Here is a 20,591-nt window from a genome sequence, read left to right as displayed (position 1 = left end):
ATTTAACTTCAAGAATATAATACGGTAAATGTAGTAATATAAAGAAGAGCATTTGCTATTTTAGTAACTGTTTCTGATTCTGACATATAGACTAGACGGTTAAATGTCGACTTTCCACGCCAGAGACTGGAATTTGGAACTCGAAGAAATGATCAAATAGGTTTTTAATAGTCAGGTTTTATCGGAGTACAGCCGTTTTCTGTCATCATTTCAACATTTCTCTAGGATGTTATCATCTCGGAAGGATAAAATTAGAAATTTCTACAGTGAAATGCGTTTGAAGAGCAGAATAGCCAGTGACAGGAGGGAGATCCTGCATTTGACGTCAGCAGAGCGTTTTGTAGAAAACGTTCTCTTTGGTAAGAACTGTGTCTAATACTTTTTGAGACGTCTATGTACAAAAATGAAACTTTCACTAATTTGAATTAAAAGTCAGACCACAGTTTCTTAGCTTGCGGCGCTGATTATTATTAACGAATGATTACTGATATTGTTCATACAGTATTAGTAATTACTCAGTTGTTGTTCGAGTGGTATTGTGTATGTTACAAATAGGTATAGCGTACCCGTGTTCAACTTTCGGCAGAGAACAGAGAAGTGCCTGTTTATCTTGAGTAATAGGGCTACACGCAATTCATATGACTAAGGAACACCGCTACTTGTAGAAATCTGGTATTGGTTTAAAACCCTCCAACCATGAGAATGAAAAGGATAAAAAGGAATCCTTGCTGTACCGGTACCGTAGATGATTTGGTGTTGATGTATAATATTAAGGTGAAGAACAGTTTATTCAAGAGTAATGAAGATGATTCCAATAAGTGTAACACATCAACGCGACTATTTAAAAATATCAAAATATACGACATAGGATTTTTTTCATTGGGCAGAAATAATTCTTCTGATAAGAGAAGATTACTGTATCAGTCATTCGTTTGGACTCGTCGACAAGTTTAAATTACTGTACTTATATTATATCCTCTATATATTTAACCAAAACATCATCATATTCTTTCTTTCCATCTTAGTTGAGTTGTTATTGTCTCATTCCATCTTCCGAGTGATCTTACAAAGAATCTCTTTTTAATCTAGGGTTGTATCGAAGAATGTCATGGTATCCTGGTTCTTTCAGTTTTATTAGTATGATGCAATGCCACAGTCTGAATGACTAAAGAATAAATTGACAAAACTGGATGCGTTATAGTGAATAATTTCAGTAGGTTTCATTTTATTTTTTTCTAGGGTGATAATGGTTTTAACACTTACGCCTATTAAATTAGCTCTTTTTGTGTCCTTTTTAATGGATTGTATATACTGACTGGTTTAATCTTCTTCAAATCCTCAGGCGCCAAGAAGTTCCCAGCGTATCTGCTCCCTGCTTCTTTCCAAACATGGAATAGAAGTTTCTTCTTTCCCACATCAATTTCACCTGAATCACATACGCCCAGGACTTGTAGATACCTCCTCGGGTGACACTGACCTACCTGTGTCCATGTCACCAGATTTATACCTTTTCTATCTGGTAGCAGAAAATATTTAAGTCAGACCATTGTCCCATTCGTTATTTTTCATTTCGGTAAATATTGACTTGAGGTTCATAAAATATACTCTGTTCGGGAGATGAGGTCTTAATGTAATTAAATTTGTCAATGTAATAGCTCCATTTAGCGATTTAATGTAATTAAAATAATATACATTTTCTACTACAAGAATAAAGTAAACAAGAGGCGTAAACAATATTGTATGGGGAATTTAAAGGAAGATGGCTGAAAGTGAACTGTGTTACAGAAATCTACAGACATTTTTATGAATGTTTATTATTGTTGATTTTTGTCAACCAAACGTCTTCTAGATCTTCGGTTTTCCAAGCAGAAAAATCGGGTTGAAATTTTAGCGACTCCCTATCAATTTCTGACGTGGGGGGGGGGGGGGGGTGGACGATGTCGGGACTGTCTCGAGATACTTCCGTCTCCTCTATCATTCTTTATCATTTCTCCACAATTGACCATTATCTTTATCACCGATACAGAAAGCAATGGGAAACTACTGCATGCAACACAACTACACGAGGGCAGCGGGATTCACTGCAATGAGCGTTTCGCAGAGCATAGGGCCTATAACCATAGGATTATGCAGTTTGCGCTGACCCTTAAAGTAGCGATTATAACTGGTTTCAATTGAAGGAAATATTTTGGTTCATTGTTAATAATGCTCACATCATAATGTTAAATATAGCGAAATAAAACAATAGGCTATCTTGTTTTTGTCTGGTTTCATAAAATTAATTCCAAGCAGACTTCGGAAATTTTGTACAAATAACAGCAGAATTGGCTACTCAAATCAAATCATCAACGAAGGTAATCAATACTGTTACGATGATCAATGAGCCCAGTCTGGCATATTTATCTGAAACTCATATGATCGGATCGTTTGTCCCAGTCTACTGAAAATTAATTTCAAGTAGTAGGCCTAAGTATTAAATGGCTAGAATATACACAGCTAATGTCAAAAACTAAATTTTAGAACTGCCTGCTATGATTAAAGTTAAAATTGAGGTAGCAAGGATGCCGCATGCGTTGCACTATTCTACTAAGACTTCATTTAAATTATCCGGAAAGAAGTAGTAATATTCCATCAATATCTCTATCAAGAATCAGGAAATGTAATACAATCATGACTATAGTGAATAGAGTCTTCCGGCAACATTTAAAAACGCATTACAATAAGAGCCTATTAGCTCTAAGTTATACATATGTCGACACTCGTGTCAATGGCAGAACAAAATTTCCATGAAGTGAAACGAAATTATTGTGGATAGCAGAATATGTTACGATAGAAACAGGAATTAAAACTTCACTAGGCTATTTGTGGACTATATTATAATAGATATTATCTATATTTATCTGATAAATATAGAAATTATACTTTTTAGAAAAACGATTCTGGAATTCCACGTCAAATTCTAAATTACGAATTTAGTTAATGTTAATCGGTTGATAGACCTAATGAAAGGTGAAATGGGATCATTAGAGATCATAGGAGTTTAATGTAACTTACGTCAGAAAGAACAAAAAGAAGACTACCAATAGATGAGCAAATGGAGAAAAAGTAAATAGGCTATATAATCAGTCAATGATTGTGATACACACTGGATTGCTTTCATTCAGTTCACTGTCTAGGTATAAATTTCAATTTTTAATTTCGTATATTTATAATTTAATACATTCCTTCCACTGTGGAGGAAGTCAAAATGCCGGCAGTGTACAAAAATAGTCACTAGTTATCGATTGAAATAGAAATTTTCGCAATCCAGGGAACAATTATTTATAGAAATTCTTATTGAAGGTTAAGTAAACTGTAAAGAATAATTTTATTCAAATTAATTTAATTAATGAACTAAAAATCATAAACAGCCGTAAATTTATTCGACACAAACGAATTAATTAGAAAACATCGACTGTTTATAAATAATTGCTGTATGTTTGAAAATTTCAAATACTGATTTTTGGACTATAGACCTATATTAATATACAGTACACTATGACTGACCACCTGAAAGAAAATCCCTTCATATTTCAGGAAAGAAGTGTTTTGTTTCTCCATCGTGGCATAGAGTCATTGTCAATAACGTGGACCTAGGTGTGCGTTGTTCAAAGCCACAAGCAACGATCATTTAACTTCTTCTACTCTGTCAAAGGGTTAGTTTTTAGTTATATTTAAAATTACGCAGCGCTTGATAAAACAAACAAAAAAAGAACTTGTAGCAAAACATTCCTCTGTTCCTTCCCGACCGAGCACCCAAGTGCTAAAACTCAAGGAAGGACGAATGGACCGATTGAAAGAGGATGGGTATACATAGAGAGTAGGGGAGCCCCAGGGGCTGAGGGGAATTGCGGGGAGGGTCACACATTCCACCAGTGGCTCGCCTACGTCCTCTCCCTCCCTTCCCCCCGGTCACTGTATAACCCAAGGAATTGGTTTTCTTCTTCCCTTACCCCGCTGCGAAAGCTAGGATTTCCCTTCTTCCTACTGCAAGCAACTAAAAAGACCCTTGACGAAGGAAAGCCAACACGAGAGGACATATGCTACAAACAACACATGCCAAAAACCCTATTTCTAGACCCATTCCCGAGTTCTCTGTTAGTGGACTGATAAATAAATTCTGAACCACGTCAATCCTTATAGCCCAGACTATGTTGGAACACGAAAGAATTATCAAGACCGAACAGAAAGAAGCACTACTTAACATTATGCTGTACTTACTCTTTGTAGGGGAGATTCCTTGTCCCTTACGCCGTGGCATGTCCAGATATGACGTCACACCTTTAAGAATATCGCAACACGTAGAAAAGAGGCAAAAAACAGCAATGTCGCTCTTCCGGTAATGTATAAGGTAACAGATAACACTTCACACAAAACGAAAACACCACCTCCTCCCCCCCACCACCACCCTTGTGAATCTCACTGTCTCACTCACACTAATTCGTCATCTCTCATTTTGCTCAACATGTTTCGGTATGATGTCGAGAAGCGCACACTGATAGGGGTTTCCCCATGTTTTTCCACAGTTCACAATATTCCACATACACCTTGCACTAGCTTGACTCACTCTCCTTTGCACACATTCATTATGAACAGGTTACGTTCGCAGCAGACTGGGTTGACTGCCGAACTGCTTGCCTGCTTGGGATATTCCTTCGGTTTCTCCTCCACTTCGCAATCCGCCACAGAGCTACTCCCTCTCTCCCCACCTCGCTCCTCTCTCGATCGTTTGTTTCCGTCCTGTATACGTTCTCTCGTCGGAGAGAGCGTTTATCTCTCTCTTTCTCTCACCCTCTCTCTCTATGAACATCGTCCTTCGTACTCTTCAGAATGACGTCAGAGATCCAGCAGCAGCAGCAGCAGCAGCAACTTGACACCCCGGTGGCCCCTGAGGCAGCAACAGGCGTGACAATCCGTCGCAAACGCCATCTTGTGAGAAGATGTGGAACCCGTTGCCAATAGTAACAGCATCCCATTTTGCTCCTGTTTATTTGCATGGGAGTTTTTTTAATGTAATGAATGAAATGTTTATTTTCTGCCATTTCCATACGTATTGCTTTTTTCTCTCTCTCAAAAATTGTATTGTGACGTGATCATTAATTTTTCAGACGTTATGTCATGATTACTGAATTATGGATAGATACAATGATGATGAATTTCTATCTCCTTCGAATGAATGAATGATCAATTTTGAAGAATGAATGAATGGACAGTTTTGAATTAGAAACTTCAATTTCAAACGTTTGCAAAACATGACCACATTCTGTTTAATACGTATATTGCGCTGAGTGCCAAGGCATTTTCAGATATGTACAGTATAAACCTCCACTACTGGCGCACTTCTGTTATCACAGTCGTAAATTGAAGAAAAACTTTATATAGGCCTATCTCGCCACGTATAGAACGCTGCCTTTGTATTTGAGATTTTAGGAGTTATACCTCCAAGACTGTCTATTTTAACGATTATTTTATGATTTCATATTTTTCTGCAGACAAAGTGGACATAACCTCCTGCTTCTAAATTCATCCCTATTCAATTCGTTATCGTCCAATCACGACGCTAAAGAGCTACTATTGAAGAAGACGTCAGTAATAAAACAGATAGCCACCTGCATAGCTCAATCGGCTGAGACGCTTGCCTGCCAATCAGGAGTTGCACTCGGGCGTGGGTTCGATTCCCGCTTGGGCTGAATACCTGGTTGGTTTTTTCCGAGGTTTTCCCCAACTGTAAGGCAAATGTCAGGTAATCTATGGCGAATCTCGGTCTCATTTCGCCAAACACCATCTCGTTATCACCAATCCCATCGAGGCTAAATAACCGAGTAGTTGATGTAGCTTCGTTAAGTAACCAACTGAAGAAAAACAAGTATGTTACATTTCCCTTTTATAAAGTTTTCTGATTCGCAATATCCACGACAGTCTATCATTACAATGTCCCTATCCCAGAATTATTTCTTTCATAGTCGTCTGTATGCTTTGCTTCCGAATGGTTTTGAGTGTTCTTCTCTTCTTTTTCGGTCATCGGATATATCCTCAAAAATATCCTTCCATATTTCTTTAATTTTTTATTTTACAGTATAATATCATTGTATCTTCTGAGTTCTGTTGTTGCCTTCAATCTACATATTATATGTCCATTTGCTTTTAATTATTCTATTTTGAATTTTGTCTCTCTTAATAAGTTTGCAGATCTATAAATTGATGTTAATTCATTACGAAAATAAATACAAATTAAACAAACTAGTGCCAATATTAGAGTGTTTTCTTAGTGTGTGAGAAGGAAAGCGCTCAAGGCAGTTTGAATTCAGATATTCACCTCAGGGAAGGGCCACGGATATTTTAGGAGAACAAGAAGAATTTAAATGACATACAATAATGTAAGTGTTATAATTAGTTGTTTTACTTTACTTAATGTATTAATACAATTCAACACTGGCTCAAGGTTTATGAATGCACTTGAAACTATAAACGCTTTTAACTTCACTAAACATCAGTTGACGGGAGAATTTAAAGTATTAGGTGAAGATTTGTACAGCAATCTTAGTTACTAATACCTACGTCTCGCCCCGCTCCGTGGCGTCGCCGTCTAAGGGTATGTACACGTTGGAGCAACGATAAACGATAAAAGAAACGATCTAGCGACGCTTTGGTATTATCAAAGAATCAAGTGTTCATATCTGAGCAACGAGGACGCGGGAAGCGAACATTTTGATTTATCAGTAGAAGATATTCTATGCATTCACTTAATGAAAGAAGATATATAGGAAATATCAGCTGCTAAGTTCAAGGTTAATATAAGTTAAATACGTACAAAATTAAACAAGTTTCTCATCCCAAAGATAGTATAAATTCGTTGTGTTGTGATTGGTTCTTGTGATCACCAATAAATACACAACTGATCAATTTGCCTATATCTACAATAATTAATTTAATATGCCGAAATAATAATAAATCGATTAATATTCGGATATATTGACAACCACCGGTAATTATACAGATTAATATTATCTTAATCAGAGATCATATAAACGACAAGAGCGAAGAAAATGGTACTTTTCTTTTTCGTCGCTTTTATCGTGTATCTTCGCTTTTATCGTTGCTCCAATATGCACACCTCAATGACAATGCATGCTTCAATTCTCCCTGATATAGCATCGCTGCTTCTTTTATCGTTTATCGTCGCTCCAACGTGTACGTACCCTAAGGCATCCCGCCTAGGACTCGCGTTATGGAATGCGCGCTGGTTCGAGTCCTCATGTAGGAAGAAATTTTCTCATGAAATTTCGGCCAGTGTATGGGACCGCAGTGTAAGTGTATCGTGATGCACTTGGGAAGCTACAATAAGTAGCGAAAATCCGGTTTCGTAAACTAGCTATAACGGCTGAGGGGGATCATCGTGCTAACAACACGATACCTCCATTTTGGTTGGATGATCGTTCACCTCTGCTTCGGCATGTGGACGCGAGTCCAGCAGCTGGCTGCTCGGTCTTGGCCCTGTAGCGCCATGGATTTACAATACCTACGTCTCACAAGATCTGAAATCGAATTTCGTTCCTTTTAATAGGCTTATTTATCTTTATTATTATTATTATTATTATTATTATTATTATTATTATTATTATTATTATTATTATTATTATTACCGTTATTATCATCTTCATCATAATATTCTACTTCTAATTTTCACCACATACTTCAAGTCGACCTAGTTGGCGAGTTGGTATAGCGCTGGCCTTCTATGCCCAAGGTTGCGGGTTCGATCCCGGGCCAGGTCGATGGCATTTAAGTGTGCTTAAATGCGACAGGCTCATGTCAGTAGATTTACTGGCATGTAAAAGAACTCCTGCGGGACAAAATTCCGGCACATCCGGCGACGCTGATATAACCTCTGCAGTTGCGAGCGTCGTTAAATAAAACAAAATATTTTTTTTTTTTTACTTCCTCAAATTCATCTTCTTTATTTGACCTTCGTCTTCTTTGCCTACTAATTGGAATTGTCTTTTTTTTTTAAGTTATAGGAAATATGGTGAAGTTGTTGCTAACAATCCCTTACGGCTTTCAGGAATTTAATTTCCTTAGATTTAATTCGATCAAAATATATTTGTGACATTAGTCTACCCTTGATTTTCATCTCTATAGGATGGTGGACACAGCTATTACCTTTTAAAACCTGAGATGTATGCTATTAGATGCTCTATCTAGACTCTAGATTCTAGAGCATTGAAAATTCATAAAAACATTCTGCTGCTTTAACCGAAGTTCGTCAATTTTTTTCTTGACGGACGTTAAATTAACTGTCAATTTTCAAACGTCTACTTAAATAACCGTTTCATCATCGCCAATCAGCAAATAATTGAAGACCCGTCATCAGTCCGACGAACGGTTAGTTCATGTATGTAAAATGTCCTGATTGATGAGTCATGCTAAGGAATGCCTGCATATCAAACAAATAAGTTCTTGCTTTTCGGTACAAATCATAAGCGCCCATTACGGCGGACAAGGGAGGGGCCTGAGTAGCTACCCCCCCCCCCACCAGGTTCTACAATATTTACCTTTTAGGTTGATTCATTTAGGTTTCTCTTTTCTTCTTCTTCTTATTCTTCTTCTTCTTCTTCTTATTCTTCTTCTTCTTCTTATTCTTATTCTTCTTCAAGTTTCTTATTCATTTATGTAAAATATTAAATTATGTATATGTTGGAATTAATTTATCCTTTGAAAAGGTGGAAAAGTTGGAGCAACAGTAACAAATATAAATGACACTCGGGAGGAAATTAAACGCAGAATAAATATGGGAAATGCCTATTATTATTCGGTTGAGAACCTTTTGTCATCCAATCTGCTCTCAAAAACCTGAAAGTTAGAATTTATAAAACAGTTATAGCCTATTACCGGTTGTTCTCTATAGTTATGAAACTTGGACTCTCACTTCGAGAGAGGAGCAGAGGCTAAGGATGTTCGAGAATAAGGTGCTTAGGAAAGCATTTGGCGCTAAGAGGGATGAAGTTACAGAAGAATGGAGAACGCAGAACTGCACGCATTGTATTCTTCACCTGACATAATTAGGAATATTAAATCCAGGCATTTAAGACGGGCAGGGCATGTAGCATGTATGGGCGAATCAAGAAATGCATATGAAGTGTTAGTTGGAGGCCGGAGGAAAAAAGACCTTTGGGGAGGCCGAGATGTAGGTAGAAGGATAATATTAAAATGGGTTTGAGAGAGGTGGGATATGATGGTAGGGACTGGATTAATCTTGCTCAGGATAGGGAGTGATGGTGGGCTTATGTGAGGGCGGCAATGAACCTCTGGATTCCTTAAAAGTCATTTGTAAGTAAGTAGTCCACCGCTGTGGAGTAACGGTCAGTGAGTCTAATCGTGAAATGAACGGGCCCGGGTTCGAATCCTGGTTGGGACAAGTTACCTGGTTGGGGTTTTTCTGGGGTTTTCCCTCAACAGATTGAATCAGAATTGCTGGGTAACTTTCGGCGCTGGACCTCGGATTCATCATTAATTCACATATCAACACCCATACCATAGCCCGGTTAAGTTCACGTTGCGGCGTGCTGTATTTGTACAAGAGCGCTGCCGTTCGGCTACCCAATCATTCACAGAATAGGAGCGGTAAGCACAATAAGCCTCAGGCTGCAGTGTAAGCCTTCGGGGTCCCTCCTCCATACAAGAGAAAAAAAAGTAAGTACGAGTAATTAACCATAGCTATGTTCAAACTGTCAGCCAGATCGGGCAGTAGGGCCTACTACTGTATTTTTTTACTTACTTCCAATAGTGAAATATTCCCAAAACCTGTACTGTGAGATATAGAGGAACATGTACACGCTCCAGTGTCGCCGCCCTCATGGATTCAAGACGCTTTTCCAACTTTTTGATTTTTCCTGCTTTCCATAATCGGCCACACGACCGACCTGTTTGTAGCATCGTTAAATCTGTCTTGAAAACTGTACCTGCAATGACGGAAGAGTTTTGCCGTTCCCTTGGTCACACACACCTCTTTCAACATAGTGCTTCTACATACATCGTGGTGGCTTTTTGCTAGTTCTATTCTCTGTTTTTAAGTTATATTATATTTTTAACTTTATATACCAAGTGTTCACTTATCATAACATGTTCTATTCGACCTACACGACCTGAAGATGCCAATCAAAATTGGCGAAAACGTTTGTTTTTAAACCTGTTTAATGTTGTTGTAACATGTTTTATTGTGTTTTTATGTTAAGTATTGACTGAATAGAACTCATTTATCAAATGTATAATACTATTTCTTCTTATAAAAAAACATTTCTTTCAAAAATGTATTCAAGATGGCCAAATGCATAATAATTCTTCTTCAGTTTCTTATCTAAATGCCATCCTTAAATTTGACCATAAATTTGAAGAATGTTAGAGATTATAAGTGTTGATGACATATAGATCGTTAAATATTTTACATTCTCGTCAACTTATCTGAATCATGATTAGTGAAATTGGCTGATTATATTACAACGGTATGGTGCTATTCGACAGGAGTGGGCTACGTGCCGGCACCGGGTTTCCCCTTCTCCCTTTCTCACCTTCACCATCATCCTCACTCATTCCCTACAATACATTTACAAGAACACTTACACATACAGTCACCTAGTACACGACATAACTCTTCACAGATATACATCATGCATAACGTGGCCCGCCGAAGTGGTGTGCAACTTGAAAATTGGTCACAGTCCTGCCATCTATCCGCAGTATGTGGAACCCGAATCACGTTAAGTGAAGTGGGTAGGCATTAGACACACACATTTTGAAAGTTTATCCCATTTCCGTTGTTGATGGTGCTACTTCCTAAATAATTAAAATATTATGCTTGTTCTAAATGAATATTTCCTAACACTAACTTACCTTTAAAAGGATACTTCGCTTGGTCCTAATTCTAGCTCTTTATATTTTAATATTATATTCTTTCCTCATATTTTATCTTTTGTAGGCGGTATAGTTTTTTAATATTAGAAAAAGTAAAAATGTAAAACTTAATGCTCAACCTCAAGGAAATCAGTAAATTACATAATATAATAATATTCACAAATAAAACTAAAATAATGGTATTCCTTTAAGAGGGAAGTTACACTCACAGTCTAGTATATACAGTCACGAGGGTACTAGGAACAATAGACTGTGCCGTATTATTTCGCATTGTCTGTCATGAGGCGATAGTAGCGATCCTAGTGGTTAGCAACTATCTATGGATGCATATTCCCTACGTATTGAGTTTCGTGACTGTATGTACTAGACTGTGGTACACCATTGGCCTACAAAAATTTAGTGAAATTCATTTTCTTATATCTCAGCTACTATAAAATCTAAAAGAACAAAGCTTTTCATGCTTAATACACAATCATAAAGAATTTACACAATAAAATCTACAATTAATTAAATATCTGCATAATTCTTTTGCAGAAATATTCTAAAGACCTACATCAACAACATAGTGTGCAATCTTTTATCTATTCCTTCGGGAAATATGTTTTTCTTAATAAAAGTTTAGAAAATTTAATATTCAAGGTACCGGTAACAATTAAAAAAAATATTTCTTAAAGGATTAGGTAAAAGAACCTGGACTATGTTGCTGATGTAGGTCTTTAAAACATTTCAGTAAAAAATTATGCAGATATTTAGTTAATTGTACATTTTATTCTGCATATGTTTTACGGTTGTAAAAAAATTATGCAAATTTGATATTATTTTTACAGGTAATTATTACCTATTTTAATATTCTGAATAGTGTAATATATGTATATTACGCATGAAAAGTTTTGTTCCGGTTCCGGACAATTGGCCACAGAAAATTTGTAACTGGGACAATTGGCCACAGAAAATTGGTAATAGGGACAATTCGCCACAAGTAGACAATTCGCCACAGATAGACAATTACGTTTATAACAGTTACTTCGTAATCAATAGATATTAATCTTGGGTTTAATTGATTTTGAAAACGTCGTCCTACTACTCGTTTCAATACTCGAAGGAGTGTTTCATACACCTCCCTGGTTTTTCTGTTCCATCAGCGTCATTACTACAGTCATCCATTCCCCTTGTACATTGACATGTATAGTGTAAAGTTGCAGCATGATTGAAGGAGCGGACATAAAGGTCCCGTCCGTTATCCAAAAATGGGACCGTAACAATTTAATTTAAATGTGAATTAGTGGCAAATATGATAACTTTCAGGTTGTCCTCCGGTTCAAAATATTACAACCACCTTTCTCCTTGTACGGTCTTAGTGTATCTGTCGGCTATAACGTTCAGTTCGTCAATATTCCTTGGTTCAGGTGGTAGGTGCAGCTTCCTTGCACGGCGCACAGTTTTTTTAATAGATGGTTTCTTCGGTAGATTCACATTGGCTTCGCTGGCAATTCGCTGTAACTCATTTTGATTAATGACAGACGTTGGATCTCGGGAAGTCCCCTCCCTTGCCTTCATGTTCTCTATACATTCCTTTGCCTTAATCCTTCACCAGTCTGCAGAATGATTCTTGTGTTCAGACCAACGAGTTTCTTTGGTTCAGACCGGTTCAGACGGTTCTTTGACGACACTGCTGCCATCTTCTGATAATGGGACTGTTGAATTACAACCGCCACGCATGTCACAGCGCCAAACAACTCCATTCTTATTTCTTCTAAGTCTCGTGTACATGTAGCCAAGATATATTAATTTGTCAAAGCCTCTTTCTGATTTTGTGAAGCGAATTTCTTCCACCGTAGTTCCGAATAGCCACCGGCGTGGCTCAGTCGGTTAAGGCGCTTGCCTACCGATCTGAAGTTGCGCTCGGGCTGATTACCTGGTTGGGTTTTTTCCGAGGTTTTCCCCAACCGTAAGGTGAATGCCAGGTAATCTATGGCGAATCCTCGGCCTCATCTCGCCAAATACCATCTCGCTATCACCAATCTCATCCACGTTAAATAACCTAGTAGTTGTTACAGCGTCGCTAAATAACCAACTAAAATAAAAAAAAATAGTTCCGAATTAGTTTACATCTTCTGGATGTCTCTTGTGTTACGACAGAAATATATTATAAAATTGTTGCGAATTTGAGTATTGCCTTGGATTTTAATGTGTGGCTAATTATCTTTGATACGAATTTCAATTATGTGGCGAGTTGCCTCTGTGGCCAATTTTCTGTGTCGAATTGTCCCCAACCCGTTTTGTTCATTTAGCTCTTACAGTAGCTGAGATGCACAGTGCATATTACTATGGAATCTCGGCCACCAAGTTACTCAACTGAGTGCGCTCCTTGTAAAATGGCAGTTGAATTAATATAAAATGTCAACATACATGCCCGCTTGGAGTCAGGCCGCGAAGGGAAAAACGCTACAGGAGGGGAGTTCGATCCGGTGCTGGGGATTGGACTTCGGCGTAGGTCAATGGTGAGAGGGCTTGATACGTAGAACCAAGGACCCGGGCTCGATCTCCGGCGCCGGAGCGAATATTTCTCCTCTAATATTAATTGTTACCATGACAGATATATTCTGTAGCACCAAAAAAAAAAATCTTTACGTAGATGAGAGGAGATATCAAGATACTATGAACTTCGCTCTACTCTATAGGCATAAATAAATCAAATAAAATCTATACTAATAATAAAACTGTAACCTAAATTTATATGGTAATTTTCGTTTTTACAAAAATAATTGGTGTTAACATGTATAATGAACGGCCTGAGATCGAAAATAGCATTTCTGACATTTTTGTTTGTATGTCCGTATGTTTGTTACCTTGTCACGCGATAATGGCTGAACAGATTTCTACGAAAATTGGTATGTAAAATAAGTTAGGTCCCACTTAGATTTTAGGCTATATGGTATTCAAAATACTTTCTTTAAAAGGGTGTTATAGGGAGGACTGAAGTAAATCGAAATGTTTCCCTTATTAATTTTTAGGATAATGTTACATAACAAACGTTACTTTAAAAATGTTTCCAACAAGTCTTCCTCTGAGTGAAATTTGTATAGGCCCGATATTTAACGAAATATGAGTTTTAAAATAACCAGGGGCGTACACAAGGGGAGGTTACCGGATTTGAACCCCCCCCCCTTTAACTATAAAAAGGTTTAGATTTGAATATTTTTTATCCATAATCGTTGTTCATTCTCTAATTTTTCACTATCAGAGTAACAAAATCTACATCGGCATAGTTCTCTTAGGCCTACTCCTACTTCAATATATTCATCGTACCACCTCATTCTTCATTTCTTCATCCTTGGTGAGTTCCATGCTCCATTATCGTTTTTAATTAAATTTATTTCAATGTATTTTATTGTCTCCATGAATTTTCCTGTTTTAAAAAGTAAAGTGTCTTACCTATCATATACAAATAATTGTGGACTATACAGAATGTTTCCGGGCTAGTGTTACAAACTTTTAGGCATGATGGGGAAAGGCACATATATCAATTTGAGATAAGGAACCCTGTTCCGGAAAAGAGTGAATCGAAAGTTATAAGCAAAAATAGTTGTGTGGAAATGAAATAATTTTATTCCTCTGTACACCTTATTTATGTGCATTTATCTGTACATCTTACACATACTGTAGTCATCTGACGTTGTTTACGTTGTCTACTTACAGTATTCCATTCAGTGCGCTATCTGAGGGCTGGGGACAGAAAACTACACTAAAGCAATGCAGATAGCGTAATGTGTAACGGACATGGTCGGTCCTGATATGCACGTCTGTAGACAGCAATGTATGTGTACAAGTTGCAATGTCCAGTCGATCAGTCCTAGTGAAATGGAGGAGTACACGAGAGCGGAATAAGCAGACCTGATTTTCTAATACGGATGAGCCAATGGGAACAGTAGACAAGCTCACAGATTGTATTGGGACAAGTACCCACGTAGGAGACATCCGGCCCATACCATCTTTCCACGACTGTTCCAAAGGTTAAGGGAAGGAGGGCACGTGGTACCAAATTACAATTCCATTTCCACACAACTATTTTTGCTTATAACTTTCGACTCAGTCATTTTCGGACCAGGGTTCCTTATCTCAAATTGGTACATATGCCCTTCCCATCATCCCTGAAAGTTTGTAACACTAGCTCGAAAACAACCTGCCTATAAGCCTAAATGATTATTGTGTAAGTTAATAATGACACAAGCATTTTTTATTATACAAGATTAAACAGAAGTTAAAATTTGTTAAAAATTGGATGGCTGTGAAAAATTTACGTTTCAAAGAATTTTTAAGGATATTCATGAATATGTTTCATTAGAACATAGTATAATTTATTAATAAATATACCGTAACATAGTAATAATAATAATGATAATAATAATAATAATAATAATCTACTCCTACTAATAAATCTGTAACCAAAATCTTTCTGGTAATTTTCGCTTTTCCAAAAATAATTGTTGTTAACATGTATAATTAACCATCCTGAGACCTAAAATCGCATTTTTGAAATGTTTGTTTGTATGTCTCTGTCTGTTTGTCTGTCTGTCTGGATGTTTGTTACCTTTTCACGCGATAACGGCTGAACCGATTTATATGAAAATTGAAATATAAATTAAGTTCGTTCTAACTTCGATTTTAGGATATATGACATTCAAAATACTTTATTTAAAAGGGGGGTTATAAGGTGACTCGAATTAAATAAATCGAAATATCTCGTTTATTATCGATTCTTATGAAAAATGTTACATAACAAAAGTTTCTTTAAAACCGATTTCCGATAACTCTTAGTCTATATAAAATTTTTGTAGGACTGATATTTAACGAGATACAAGTGTTTTAAAATGACAATACCTTTCATCATCGCCGCCTCAGACTAATACGCTATAATGAAATGGAAACAAATGACTCCGTCTATTTAAGGCGGTCTTGCACACATCAAACGGAGAATATTTTTCATTTAATACTATTTTTATATGGATATATTTGTATTCTATGATGGGAATATATAAATGTTTATCAATATTAATATACAGAGAATGTTTGTGTTTATATGAAGTAATCTCAGAAGCTACTTAACTGATTCGTATAATTCCTTCACTATTTGAAATTGCAGTTTCTCTCGATGGACGTAATATTATATGAGGATTGAGATAAGATTAAAATAAATCCTTACGCGCAGAAAACTTGGTATTCTGTCGAAATATTGTATAACTTGATTATTTAAACATTATTTTTAATTTTATACACTTTGGTTTCTTTTTGTCTACAGAACGTAATAGTATTTTTAAGAGTTTTGTCGTAAATATTAATATTTTTACTGGACCAAAATAGTATTTTACCGTTGAGCTCATTGGAGCTGAGTTGTTTTACAAAGTGTCTCCAAATGGAGTTCCTGCGCTTATAATTTACCCATATTCTTTTCCTGTGTTTTTTAAGATAATATTTATGTACCACATTAATTTTCATTTTTTATTTACATAAACAATGATTCATAACCGAGCGAGTTGGCTCAGACGGTAGAGTTCGAGACTCGCATTCGGGTGATCACGGGTTCAAATTCTGTAGCCGACCAATCTGACTGGGGTTTTTCATGGTTTCCCTTAATCATAAAGGCAGATTGGAAGTTTACATGCCATGATTCATCACCGCCTCAATTACCAATGGGATAAACATTAATCAAATCTATAATCAGTTACATGAACACAAGCCATCTACAACACACATTAGAAACAAGAGTAAAAACGGCCTACTGATATATCTACACATTCTACACACGCGACATGATGTTAAAGCGTGTATAAATAAACTTAACAAAGTAAAGAAAAGGTGCGCAGTGAGGTGAACATAAAAATTATCTTCGTATACATTGACATTAATTTGGAGTGATTTATTAAAGGATTCAATCAAGGCTAATTTAGAAAAATGTTGAACGAATTATCCTTGCACCAAAAACGGATGATCCTATTTTAATTATTTTCATATAATAACAATTAAGAAACATGTTAAAGGCATTACCCTTGCACCAAATGAGTGCTCTCTGGACCAAAATGATTGTATTTTAATTATTTAAATACAATTTCAATTAAGTAACATATTAAACTATTTATCTTCTATCAAACACGGATGTTCCCTGGACCAAATGTCCTATTTTAATTATGTAATTACTTTATACTTGTTTCTAACAAGTGCAGCGAAGCGCACGGGTATGGCTAGTAGTAGTAGTAGTAATAATAATAATAATAATAATAATAATAATAATACACGAAATTAGAAAACCGATAATGTGAATTATAAACAATTTTAATAATAACCCTCACCTTGACAAAATTCTGCGTAAGCCACTAAAAATAACATTGCATTTTATATCTGTTATAATACTTTCATCATCCGTATAGTAATACATCTATTGTTACTGAGTAACTGTGATTTATTTGAATATTATGCGAAGAATGTAATAACTACTTTCTGTCGATAAATGGTATAGTAAGAAGTGTAATATATTTTTAAAACGAAATGTGATTTGCCTATATGTACGTATATTTCTGTGGATATTTAATGATAATTTTGTAATAAAAATTAACTATCCTTACATCTAAATAAAATTTCACAAAATTTGTTCTAAATCCTGACGCAGCTAAAATCATGAAGGGTTGCGAGGGAAGGTTAGGAGAGTCCAGCGAGCTTGAAGGGGCAGATTCGAGCGAGTTGGATAAATCCGCTTCTTCAAAGCAGACTTCCGTTCTTGTCACGCTCGACAAACTTGAACCGAACATAGAGCTTGAAATGCACGACACTATGGTGTACCTTCCCCCTTAAAAGTATTAGATTACATAAAAAATGGTAATAGATAATAAAACAATTACAAAATGTTTAGTTAAATACGATGCAAATTTTAATGATTAAGACAATCAATGAGATTCAGGCCTTTTCCCAGGGTTGAAACTGTATACATTCAGGAGATATTGATTTTTATTATAAGACTGATTTATATATTTTGAAAATTATGTAAAGATAAAGTTATCCCTATTACAGGCCATGGAGACCTACAGGGTGTATCAAAAGGTCAGGTCAATCCTTAAGGAGGTGATTCAGGACCTTATTTGCAAAAAAAAAATCCTAATTCACTTTTTCAATATTCATCCCCGTTTCCGGGTTACACGAATATCACGTACCGTAGCTATCCCCATTTGATTCCACACCTAATGGACCTGTCTGCTTGTAAGAAGGTAGGCTAATTGTCAGTTGCCTAGAGAAGATGCTCAAAATGTCCCCCTCTTGCACGAACACACGCTTTAGCACGCAGTCTGACCTCTCGCTGCACATTATCCAATCCGTGCTGATGTATCTCCATTGCAGCCGTGTTAATCTTTGCAAGGAGCTCTTCCCTGCTTGCTACCTCCGTTTGGTATACTTTCTCTCTCATGCAGTCTCAGAGAAAGAAGTGCAATGGTTTTAGGTCTGGGGACCGGGCTGGCCAGGCAACTATGGTACCAACTAGACGGTGCTTCAGCACATTTCAGTCTTCCAGTACGCCAATGGTTAAATCACCATTTTCCAGGTAGATGGATTGAAAGGGATGGTCCCATTGGCTGACCAGCCCGGTCCCCAGATCTAACACTATTGGACTTCTTTCTCTGGGGCTGCATGAAGGAGATCCTTTCATGGTCCTTGTAATACTTATCGTGGCCCATGTCATGAACCTTTTCGTGATTCTTGTCGCTCTGCTTTTCGTGGTCCATGTCGTGATCATAATCGTGGTCCTTTTCGTTATCATTGTCTTTGTTCTGTCCTTGTCGTTGTTCTTATTATGGTCCTTGTCTTTGTCATGACCCTTGTAGTAGGGTTTGTCTTTGTTATGGTGTTTATTGTGTTGCTTGTCTTTTGTCATGTTTCTTAACGTGATTCTTGTTGCTTTTTCCAGGATCTGATCATGGTTATTGTTTTTATTGTGGTCCTTATCGTTGTCTTGATGCTTCTCGTGATTCTTAACGCGGTACTTGTGATCCAAATCGTGTTCCTTATGATGATTCTTGTTTACCTTGTATATGTCCTTGTTCTTGTTGGTTTTCTCATAGTCCTTATAGTACAGATTTGTCTCCAATTAAAGTATACGTCACCGAAATTCCGTCCAGTGAATAAGAACCTAGGTATTTATGAAAATAAAATTTTAAATTGGAACATTCAATTTGCAGAAACTTGCAAAAATATATTCTCACTAATCCATTCGTTTAGGCGATTGAAGAACTTTCTACTCTTTTCCTTGAAAAGGATTTTAGTGCAAACATTCGTAATGCCCCACTTTGATTACTGTGATATTCTGTTTACTGACCTAAGCGTTACTTTGGCGCAGAAACTGAAACGTGTTCATAATATGTGCGTCCGTTTCTTCTGCAGTATTCGCCGGGCTGATCACGTAACATCATCCCTCGAAATGTTTTCCTGGCTCCGTCTAGAAGATCGTAGGAAAATCCACTGTCTTTCCCTCCTCTTTCACATATTGCATTTCTCCACCGCTGGCTATCTTGCATCTCATTTTCAAAATTTATTCATCCACCATAATCTAGAACAGGCCTGCACAAAGTTACGCTCTCTGAGTCGGCTTACAGCTCGAGAGCGGAATGCAGATATTGGCTGCGCTCTGTATAAGGGTGAACTGGAAGAAGGGCGCTCTCGTACAAAATGTACACAAAAGTACTAATACGAGTATTCATGAAATGTATTCCCGTTCAGTGTTTACAAAACTGTCTCGGACTACTGTATTATTACATTTGTAATTAATAAAGAAATATTTATTTTACAGAAATAATAGAAATTCTATAGCTACTTAAATATACAATATCATTTTGTTATATTTTTATTTATCATTACATTCAAACGGAATTTTTATGCTGTTGGAAGCTGAAAGGAACTGTAGCCTACTGATCGTAATGAAACATCAGTTACGGATATTCGATGTCTGCCTTTATTAAACTTGATAGTAGAAAACAATTGCTCACAAATATAAATGTTGAGCCAAACATAGCAATCATTTTCACAGCCAGCCTGTGTAGTCGTGGATATTATTGCTGAGGTTTAGTCTTGTGAAATTCAACCAGACTAGTAGTATTATTCAAACGGTCTTTAGCCCTTAGGCCACAATGAAGATCAATAAGTTCAAGCTGTAAATCGTATGACACTGTTTCTACTGGTGTTGAAAGAATTTATTATGATAACTTTAAACTTCTTTCCAATTAAGACAAGATCTCGGAACCTAGAATTAAATTTATTTTGAATTTCAATTAATATTTGCACATAATCGTTTAACATAGCTTCATCGTGAGCAGTTTCTATCTTTAGAAAGTGATCCATATTACCTTCCCGAAAGTGACTTACGAAAAGTGTAAGTTTACGACTGAAATCCCGTAATTTATTCAACATATTAACAATGAGCTGGCCTTTTTCCTGAAGAGAGATATTTAAATTGTTGAAGATTAATAAATTCTAACGTACCCTACCTCATGTAATAATCAAAGCTCGGAACTTGGGGACTTGTGTCTTTGAACGTGGCTAAGCGACCGGACTTCAATGTCAACAAACTCCCGCTTCCAGCACAGAGGTACTGTCAGGTCTGCTAT

At 36.6% G+C, this 20,591-nt stretch overlaps 1 protein-coding gene across 2 annotated transcripts in view; it reads right to left on the bottom strand.

The window, feature by feature from the left end:
• The window catches only part of shn (schnurri), a 605,061-nt gene extending 600,342 nt beyond the window's left edge, over window positions 1-4,719 (bottom strand). For both annotated transcript variants that reach the window (XM_069848079.1, XM_069848080.1), the window contains exon 1: window positions 4,261-4,719. In XM_069848079.1, coding sequence (XP_069704180.1) covers window positions 4,261-4,300 — 40 coding nt within the window. In that variant the 5' untranslated portion in view covers window positions 4,301-4,719. The remainder of the gene's footprint in view (window positions 1-4,260) is intronic.
• Between the last annotated feature and the right edge of the window lie 15,872 nt (window positions 4,720-20,591).

Source organism: Periplaneta americana, chromosome 15 (genome assembly GCF_040183065.1).
Source record: "Periplaneta americana isolate PAMFEO1 chromosome 15, P.americana_PAMFEO1_priV1, whole genome shotgun sequence".
Classification (NCBI taxonomy): Eukaryota; Metazoa; Arthropoda; class Insecta; order Blattodea; family Blattidae; genus Periplaneta; species Periplaneta americana.
The sequence above is the reverse complement of the archived record's forward strand: the minus strand, read 5'-3'. Positions and strand labels throughout refer to the sequence as shown.